The 11,362-nt window shown below is 43.2% G+C and overlaps 1 protein-coding gene across 1 annotated transcript in view; it reads left to right on the top strand.

Moving 5' to 3' along the window:
• LOC307006133 (immunoglobulin superfamily DCC subclass member 3) overlaps positions 1-9,790 on the top strand; it is a gene marked incomplete at its 3' end in the record, with an annotated part of 30,416 nt that extends 20,626 nt beyond the window's left edge. Inside the window, exons 10-14 of the mRNA XM_079626779.1 lie at positions 107-295; positions 2,022-2,138; positions 3,432-3,561; positions 8,684-8,792; positions 9,389-9,790. Coding sequence (XP_079482905.1) covers positions 107-295; positions 2,022-2,138; positions 3,432-3,561; positions 8,684-8,792; positions 9,389-9,790 — 947 coding nt within the window. The remainder of the gene's footprint in view (positions 1-106; positions 296-2,021; positions 2,139-3,431; positions 3,562-8,683; positions 8,793-9,388) is intronic.
• Between the last annotated feature and the right edge of the window lie 1,572 nt (positions 9,791-11,362).

The raw sequence follows: 11,362 nt of genomic DNA, 5'->3' as shown, positions 1-11,362 counted from the left end.
CTATAGTATTTACTCAGTTTAACTGCTACTTGTCCACAGCACTATTAATACTTGTTCTGCACACTTGCTAATCACATGCACTAATTCTGTTAACTCTGTCTCTCAGTTCCCACAATGCCGAGTTTCTTCACGAAGGTTCTGAACAGCACAGCGATGCAGGTGTTCTGGGATCTGCCGGTTAAAGCTGGTCGTGTGGAGGGATATAAACTGTCTCATCGGATGCTGCCGCAGCAAGAGTTTGGACATGAGGAGCGTTTTCCTGCACAGATAAACACACACACTATCTCTAACCTGGGTCAGTGCACACACACACACACATGCATGCACACACTCACTCATGCATACACACACTCATATGCATATACACACTCATGCATACACACACTCATGCATACACACACTCATGCATGCACACACTCATGCATGCACACACTCATGCATGCACACACTCATGCATGCACACACTCATGCATGCACACACTCATGCATGCACACACTCATGTATACACACACTCATGCATACACACACTCATGCATGCACACACTCATGGATGCACACACTCTTGCATGCATACACACACTCATGGATGCACACACACTTGCATGCATACACACACTCATGCATACACACACTCATGCACACACTCACTCATGCATGCACACACTCATGCATGCACACACACACTCATGCATGCACACACTCACTCATGCATACACACACTCATGCATACAGACACTCATGCACACACTCACTCACTCATGCATGCATACACACACTCATGCATGCACACACTCATGCATGCACACACTCATGCATACACACACTCATGCATGCACACACTCATGCATGCACACACTCATGCATGCACACACTCATGCATACACACACCCATGCATGCACACACTCACTCATGCATACACACACTCATGCATACACACACTCATGCATACACACACTCACTCATGCATGCGTACGCACACACTCACTCATGCATACACACACTCACTCATGCATGCATACACACACTCATGCTCCACTCACGCACGCATACACACACTCACGCATATACACACACACTCACGCATACACACATTCACGCATATACACACACTCACGCATATACACACGCACTCACGCATATACACACACTCACGCATATACACACACTCACGCATACACACACTCACGCATACACACACACTCACGCATACACATACACTCACGCATACACACACACTCACGCATACACACACACTTACGCATGTATACACACACTCACGCTCGCACACACACATGCACGCATGCATACACTCCCTCACGCATGCATACACACACTGATGTACACACATTTGCATACACACAATGACGTACACACATTCATACACACATTCGCACACGCAGACTCAAGTATGCATACTCACTCATGCACTCACTCACCCATGCATACACACACCGACGCATGCATACACACTCATGCTTACACTCACTCGCGCATGCACACGCATACACACACACTCATGCACTCATGCATGCACACGCATACACACACACTCATGCACTCATGCATGCACACGCATACACACACACTCATGCACTCATGCATGCACACGCATACACACACACTCATGCACTCATGCATGCACACGCATACACACACACTCATGCATGCACATGCATACGCACACACCCATGCATACGCGCACACACACACACTCATGCACTCATGCATGCATACGCACACACTCATGCATACGCACACACACACACACACACACACTCATGCACTCATGCATGCATACGCACACACACACACTCATGCACTCATGCATGCATACGCACACACACACACTCATGCACTCACGCATTCACACACGTACACACTCATACATACGCACACACACACACTCATGCACTCATGCATGCATACACACACACACACACTCATGCACTCACGCATTCACACACTCACGCATGCACAAGAGCAGCACTGTCTCACCATCAGTGTGTGTTTGTGTTGCAGAAGCCGCAGCTGTGTATGAGATCCAGCTCATTGCCTTTAATGGGAATGGTGACAGCATCGGCAACAAGCGACTCGTCTCATTGGCTGAGACTGAAAAGAGCGGGAAAGATGCAGCAGGTGATGCTTCATATTCAGGTTTTGAAATGAACATGTCACATGTGGGTAAAATCATTAAAATGATTCCACAAACGATGATGAACTGAAAGCAACTTAATAATTCAGAACTGGATTACATACTGAGTATTTGCATTTTTACATATTTTAAATGTAAGCTGTGACTGACCATCTGGTCATTTCTGATATATTTCCTTTGGCTAGTAGAAGTTGTAAAGTGTAAATCTCAGGCTCTTGCAGTGTGACGTCACACACACTAGATGGAGGCAGAGCGTCAGTGTGCACGTTCACAGTGTCTATGGAATGCCAAAGATGACAATAATAATAATAATAAATACATGCATAAATATATTAATAAAATACATAAATAAATATACAAAGAAATGTATAAATAAATGAGTATTTATACTTTTATTTCCTTATTTATGTATGCCGGTAATTGTATTTATTTTTTCACATTTATTTAGTCATTTTATGTATTTATTTTTTACATTTATTTATGTCTACATTTCTTTCTTTCTTTGTATATTTATTTATTATTATTATGTCAGCTTTGGCATTCTGCAAGTGTCATGCTCATCAATACACAGAAGGACAGGAGATGTGCACTGCATACTTTTATCAAATCTTCCTGTGGCAACCAGACCATCTACTGCATTTTCATTATAGAAAAACATTTTAGAATTATAAAATACTCTTAGCATTATAGTTAATAAACTAGCATTTAAAAAAGAATCATGATCTAGTAGATAAAATAGCTTTTTAGAATAAGAAATACTGCTTTTGAAACAATATGTATTGTTAAATTAACTTAACTTATACGTTTTTAATAGTCCAAACACAACAGAACACACTGTAAACTGACGACTGTATCCCACAATGCAAAGCGCTCGACTCGACCTTTCATTTCTAGTGTGAGTGTTTGACCAAACTGAGACATTCTTACAGATCATTGGTTTTAAAATGTAAAACCAAAGTGTGTGTGTGTGTGTGTGTGTCTGTGTGTGTGTGTGTGTGTGTCTGTGTGTGTGTGTGTGTGTCTGTGTGTGTGTGTGTCTGTGTGTCTGTGTGTGTGCGTGTGTGCGTGTGTGCGTGTGCGTGTGTGTGTGTCTGTGTCTGTGTGTGTGTCTGTGTGTGTGTCTGTGTGTGTGTGTGTGTGTGTCTGTGTGTGTGTGTGTGTGTGTGTGTGTGTGTGTGTGTGTGTGCGTGTGCGTGTGCGTGTGCGTGCGCGTGTGCGTGCGTCTGTGTCTGTGTCTGTGTGTGTGCGTGTGTGTGTGTGTGTGTGTGTGTGGTCAGCAGGACAGAGTCTGTGTAACTGTCGTCAGGATAGCGAGAGCTCCGTGACAGGACTGGTGATCGGGATCCACATCGGCATGGCTTGCATTATATTCTGCGCTCTCTTCCTGATGTTCGGATACCGGCACAGGTGCGTCCGGGTCTCACCGTCACACACTGACTTGAGTTATGTAATCAATCACTTTTTCAAGTAACGCATTACTTTTTCAATTTACAACAAATTATCTAAGTTTCTTTTTCAAATAAGTAATGCTACATTTATTGACTGACAGCTCTCTCTTCATATATAAACATGCACTTACTCATCTCACTTGCACGAAAACATTCAGTATTCTTCAAAATGAATAAAAACTGTAAAATGCAATCTCAACTATATTAAATTACACAAATATACTTTATGTATTTAATCTCACTTTATTAACAAATGTCTTTGCTGCTGACCTTCAATTATCTAATTCAACCTTACTAATAAGCAAAAATTACTTTAGATCAAATTTAGAAATAAGAGTGTTGAACTTCCTTCTCCTGTATCCTATTGTTCTTTAATCCAGAACAGCAGAAGCATCTGACAGGTTAGGTTGAGTGGCGCCCTATACTGTACTCTACTCTACCTCTACTGTACTCTACTCTACTGTACTCTACTCTACTGTACTCTACTCTACTGTACTCTACTGTACTCTACTCTACTGTACTCTACTCTACTGTACTCTACTCTACTGTACTCTACTGTACTCTACTGTACTCTACTCTACTATACTCTACTCTACCTCTACTGTACTCTACCTCTACTGTACTCTACCTCTACTGTACTCTACTGTACTCTACTCTACTATACTGTACTCTACCTCTACTGTACTCTACTGTACTCTACCTCTACTGTACTCTACTGTACTCTACCTCTACTGTACTCTACCTCTACTATACTGTACTCTACCTCTACTCTACTGTACTCTACTATACTCTACTCTACCTCTACTATACTGTACTCTACCTCTACTGTACTCTACCTCTACTGTACTCTACTGTACTCTACCTCTACTGTACTGTACTCTACTGTACTCTACTGTACTCTACCTCTACTGTACTCTACTGTACTCTACCTCTACTGTACTGTACTCTACTGTACTCTACCTCTACTGTACTCTACTCTACTGTACTCTACTCTACTGTACTCTACCTCTACTGTACTCTACCTCTACTGTACTCTACCTCTACTCTACCTCTACTGTACTCTACCTCTACTCTACCTCTACTGTACTCTACTCTACTGTGCTCTACTCTACTGTACTCTACTCTACTGTGCTCTACTCTACTGTACTCTACCTCTACTGTACACTACTCTACCTCTACTGTACTGTACTCTACTATACTCTACTCTACCTCTACTATACTGTACTCTACTGTACTCTACTGTACTCTACTCTACTATACTCTACTCTACCTCTACTGTACTCTACTGTACTCTACCTCTACTGTACTCTACTGTACTCTACCTCTACTGTACTCTACTGTACTCTACCTCTACTGTACTCTACTGTACTCTACTATACTGTACTCTACCTCTACTGTACTCTACTGTACTCTACCTCTACTGTACTCTACCTCTACTGTACTCTACCTCTACTATACTGTACTCTACCTCTACTCTACTGTACTCTACTATACTCTACTCTACCTCTACTATACTGTACTCTACCTCTACTGTACTCTACCTCTACTGTACTCTACTGTACTCTACCTCTACTGTACTGTACTCTACCTCTACTCTACTGTACTCTACTGTACTCTACCTCTACTGTACTCTACTGTACTCTACCTCTACTGTACTCTACTGTACTCTACCTCTACTGTACTCTACCTCTACTGTACTGTACTCTACTGTACTCTACCTCTACTGTACTCTACTCTACTGTACTCTACTCTACTGTACTCTACCTCTACTGTACTCTACCTCTACTGTACTCTACCTCTACTCTACCTCTACTGTACTCTACCTCTACTCTACCTCTACTGTACTCTACTCTACTGTGCTCTACTCTACTGTACTCTACTCTACTGTGCTCTACTCTACTGTACTCTACCTCTACTCTACTCTACCTCTACTGTACTCTACTGTACTCTACTCTACTATACTGTACTCTACCTCTACTGTACTCTACTGTACTCTACCTCTACTGTACTCTACTGTACTCTACCTCTACTGTACTCTACCTCTACTATACTGTACTCTACCTCTACTCTACTGTACTCTACTATACTCTACTCTACCTCTACTATACTGTACTCTACCTCTACTGTACTCTACCTCTACTGTACTCTACCTCTACTGTACTGTACTCTACTGTACTCTACTGTACTCTACCTCTACTGTACTCTACTGTACTCTACCTCTACTGTACTCTACCTCTACTGTACTCTACCTCTACTGTACTCTACTCTACTGTACTCTACTCTACTGTACTCTACCTCTACTGTACTCTACCTCTACTGTACTCTACCTCTACTCTACCTCTACTGTACTCTACCTCTACTCTACCTCTACTGTACTCTACTCTACTGTGCTCTACTCTACTGTACTCTACTCTACTGTGCTCTACTCTACTGTACTCTACTGTACTCTACCTCTACTGTACACTACTCTACCTCTACTGTACTGTACTCTACTATACTCTACTCTACCTCTACTATACTGTACTCTACTGTACTCTACTGTACTCTACTCTACTATACTCTACTCTACCTCTACTGTACTCTACTGTACTCTACCTCTACTGTACTCTACTGTACTCTACCTCTACTGTACTCTACTGTACTCTACCTCTACTGTACTCTACTGTACTCTACTATACTGTACTCTACCTCTACTGTACTCTACTGTACTCTACCTCTACTGTACTCTACTGTACTCTACCTCTACTGTACTCTACCTCTACTATACTGTACTCTACCTCTACTCTACTGTACTCTACTATACTCTACTCTACCTCTACTATACTGTACTCTACCTCTACTGTACTCTACCTCTACTGTACTCTACTGTACTCTACCTCTACTGTACTGTACTCTACCTCTACTCTACTGTACTCTACTGTACTCTACCTCTACTGTACTCTACTGTACTCTACCTCTACTGTACTCTACTGTACTCTACCTCTACTGTACTCTACCTCTACTGTACTGTACTCTACTGTACTCTACCTCTACTGTACTCTACTCTACTGTACTCTACTCTACTGTACTCTACCTCTACTGTACTCTACCTCTACTGTACTCTACCTCTACTCTACCTCTACTGTACTCTACCTCTACTCTACCTCTACTGTACTCTACTCTACTGTGCTCTACTCTACTGTACTCTACTCTACTGTGCTCTACTCTACTGTACTCTACCTCTACTCTACTCTACCTCTACTGTACTCTACTCTACTGTACTCTACTGTACTCTACTCTGCTGTGCTCTACTCTACTGTACTCTACTCTACTGTGCTCTACTCTACTGTACTCTACTCTACTGTGCTCTACTGTACTCTACTCTACTGTGCTCTACTCTACTGTACTCTACTCTACTGTGCTCTACTCTACTGTACTCTACTCTACTGTGCTCTACTCTACTGTACTCTACTCTACTGTACTCTACTCTACTGTGCTCTACTCTACTGTACTCTACTCTACTGTACTCTACTCTACTGTGCTCTACTCTACTGTGCTCTACTCTACTGTACTCTACTCTACTGTACTCTACTCTACTGTGCTCTACTCTACTGTACTCTACTCTACTGTGCTCTACTCTACTGTACTCTACTCTACTGTGCTCTACTCTACTGTGCTCTACTCTACTGTGCTCTACTCTACTGTGCTCTACTCTACTGTACTCTACTGTACTCTACTCTACTGTACTCTACTCTACTGTGCTCTACTCTACTGTGCTCTACTCTACTGTACTCTACTCTACTGTGCTCTACTCTACTGTACTCTACTCTACTGTACTCTACTGTACTCTACTCTGCTGTGCTCTACTCTACTGTACTCTACTCTACTGTGCTCTACTCTACTGTACTCTACTCTACTGTGCTCTACTGTACTCTACTCTACTGTGCTCTACTCTACTGTACTCTACTCTACTGTGCTCTACTCTACTGTACTCTACTCTACTGTGCTCTACTCTACTGTACTCTACTCTACTGTACTCTACTCTACTGTACTCTACTCTACTGTGCTCTACTCTACTGTACTCTACTCTACTGTGCTCTACTCTACTGTACTCTACTCTACTGTACTCTACTCTACTGTGCTCTACTCTACTGTGCTCTACTCTACTGTGCTCTACTCTACTGTACTCTACTCTACTGTGCTCTACTCTACTGTGCTCTACTCTACTGTGCTCTACTCTACTGTGCTCTACTCTACTGTGCTCTACTCTACTGTGCTCTACTCTACTGTACTCTACTCTACTGTACTCTACTCTACTGTACTCTACTCTACTGTGCTCTACTCTACTGTACTCTACTCTACTGTGCTCTACTCTACTGTACTCTACTCTACTGTACTCTACTCTACTGTGCTCTACTCTACTGTGCTCTACTCTACTGTACTCTACTCTACTGTACTCTACTCTACTGTGCTCTACTCTACTGTGCTCTACTCTACTGTGCTCTACTCTACTGTACTCTACTCTACTGTACTCTACCTCTACTGTACTCTACTCTACTGTACTCTTCCTCTACTGTACTCTACCTCTACTGTGCTCTACTCTACTGTGCTCTACTCTACTGTACTCTACCTCTACTGTGCTCTACTCTACTGTGCTCTACTCTACTGTGCTCTACTCTACTGTACTCTACTCTACTGTGCTCTACTCTACTGTACTCTACTCTACTGTACTCTACTCTACTGTACTCTACTCTACTGTACTCTACTCTACTGTACTCTACTGGAGTAAACATGCATTTCCTTCAGCCTGAGGATTATTCACTACACTTTTGGTGAGAAAGGGCCATTACATTTGCCAAAAAATAGAACTTTTTTTGTTGTTAATAAAAAACAAAATAGCAAGTCCAGCTCAGGTAAGAAAAAGTAACGCCAAAGTAATGTAACGCTTTACTTTTCATAAAAAGTAACAAAGTGAATTAGTAACTTTTTTGGGGGAGTAACGCAATATTGTAATGCATTACTTTTAAAAGTAACTTTCCCGACATGCACACAACTGGGATTTTCTGACTGTGTGTGTGTGTGTGTGGTGTGTGCGTGTGTAGTTTCTTCTGTCAGAAAGGTTCTCTGGGTAACTGGAGTGTGTCAGGAGGTCAAACCGCTGCTAAAGACGCCACCGTCCGCACGACTGACGCCATTGAGCTCATGCCACAGGTAAACACATCACCATAAACACATCACCATAAACACATCACCATAAACACATCACCATAAACACATCACCATAAACACATCACCATAATCAACACCAGATAAACACATCCCCATAAACACATCACCATAAACAACACCAGATAAACACATCACCATAAACACATCCCCATAAACACATCACCATAAACAACACCAGATAAACACATCACCATAAACACATCCCCATAAACACATCCCCATAAACACATCCCCATAAACACATCACCATAATCAACACCAGATAAACACATCACCATAATCAACACCAGATAAACACATCACCATAATCAACACCAGATAAACACATCACCATAATCAACACCAGGTTATGGAGATTACAGTAATGACAGACTTCTGTTCTTATATAAAGCTGGTGACTACACTGTTTACAGTTATTCATTCAGCAGATCCAAAGCCCTGTACAAATGACAACTGTACTAACCTAGACTGACAAACCGAAGCTGAAAGAATAGTTTTATTAATTTTTAGAGTAAAAGTTTTTAGACACACTCATATGTCATTAAATCTCATATGTACTGAACTCTGGTGTTCCTCAGGCGGGTGTAGAGCGTCAGGCAGCGGTTCCTCAGTGTCAGGTGATGATCGAACCACAACCTCTCAGCCCGGCACACACTGGCACTGGAACCAGCACTGGAACTGGCACTGGAACCAGCACTGGAACTGGCACTGGAACCAGCACTGGAACTGGCACTGGAACCAGCACTGGAACCAGCACTGGAACTGGCACTGGAACCAGCACTGGAACTGGCACTGGAACCAGCACTGGAACTGGCACTGGAACCAGCACTGGAACCAGCACTGGAACTGGCACTGGAACCAGCACTGGAACTGGCACTGGAACCAGCACTGGAACCAGCACTGGAACTGGCACCAGAATTGGCACTGGCACTGGCATCGGAACTGCTACCGGAACCAGCACTGGAACTGGCACCGGATGAACTGCCCCCCCCCTCTTCAGCTGCACAGTGACCGAGTCTCTCTCACCAAAGCCTTACACAACTGACCTCAGTCACACACAACATCCGTTTAGAGCCTCTAAAGACCAACGACACACAGCATCTGTTCCAAACCCTAGTGAGCCATCATGACCATCATATCCATCATCATATCCATCATGACCACCATCATGACCACCATCATGACCACCATCATGACCACCATCATGACCATCATGACCACCATGACCACCATCATGACCATCATGACCACCATCATGACCATCATGACCACCATCATGACCACCATCATGACCACCATCATAACCACCATCATATCCATCATGACCACCATCATGACCACCATCATGACCACCATCATGACCACCATCATGACCACCATCATAACCACCATCATATCCATCATGACCACCATCATGACCACCATCATAACCACCATCATGACCACCATCATGACCACCATCATGACCATCATGACCACCATGACCACCATCATGACCATCATGACCACCATCATGACCATCATGACCACCATCATGACCACCATCATAACCACCATCATGACCACCATCATGACCACCATCATGACCATCATGACCACCATCATGACCATCATGACCACCATCATGACCATCATGACCACCATCATGACCACCATCATAACCACCATCATAACCACCATCATGACCACCATCATGACCACCATCATGACCATCATGACCACCATCATGACCATCATGACCACCATAATGACCATCATGACCACCATCATAACCATCATGACCACCATCATGACCACCATCATGACCATCATGACCACCATCATGACCACCATCATGACCATCATGACCACCATCATGACCATCATGACCACCATAATGACCATCATGACCACCATCATGACCACCATGACCACCATCATGACCATCATGACCACCATCATGACCATCATGACCACCATAATGACCATCATGACCACCATCATGACCATCATGACCACCATCATGACCATCATGACCACCATAATGACCATCATGACCATCGTAAGAGACCGATTAGGAGTTAGACATCCAGAATTTTTGGCATAAATACACCATACACATAGAGTGGGTAAAATAGTCCACTTTTCACTTTCACTTTATTTCATTTATAATCCACACTCGCTCGACTAGAGAAACATGAAGATCGTGGGTTTGATTCCCAGGGAATGCAGGGAACTGATAAAGAATATAGCCTGAATGCAGTGGATAAATGAATGTAAAGGACACACACACACACACTTTATAATCCTTTAATTCAGATCATGATGTTCAGTGTGGGATTGGAACTGGCACTGGAACCAGCACTGGAACCAGCACTGGAACTGGCACCAGAATTGGCACTGGCACTGGCATCGGAACTGCTACCGGAACCAGCACTGGAACTGGCACCGGATGAACTGCCCCCCCCCTCTTCAGCTGCACAGTGACCGAGTCTCTCTCACCAAAGCCTTACACAACTGACCTCAGTCACACACAACATCCGTTTAGAGCCTCTAAAGACCAACGACACACA

This window comes from Phoxinus phoxinus (genome assembly GCF_949152265.1).
Source record: "Phoxinus phoxinus genome assembly, chromosome: 10".
NCBI lineage: Eukaryota > Metazoa > Chordata > Actinopteri > Cypriniformes > Leuciscidae > Phoxinus > Phoxinus phoxinus.
This window is presented reverse-complemented; position numbering and strand designations above follow the sequence as displayed.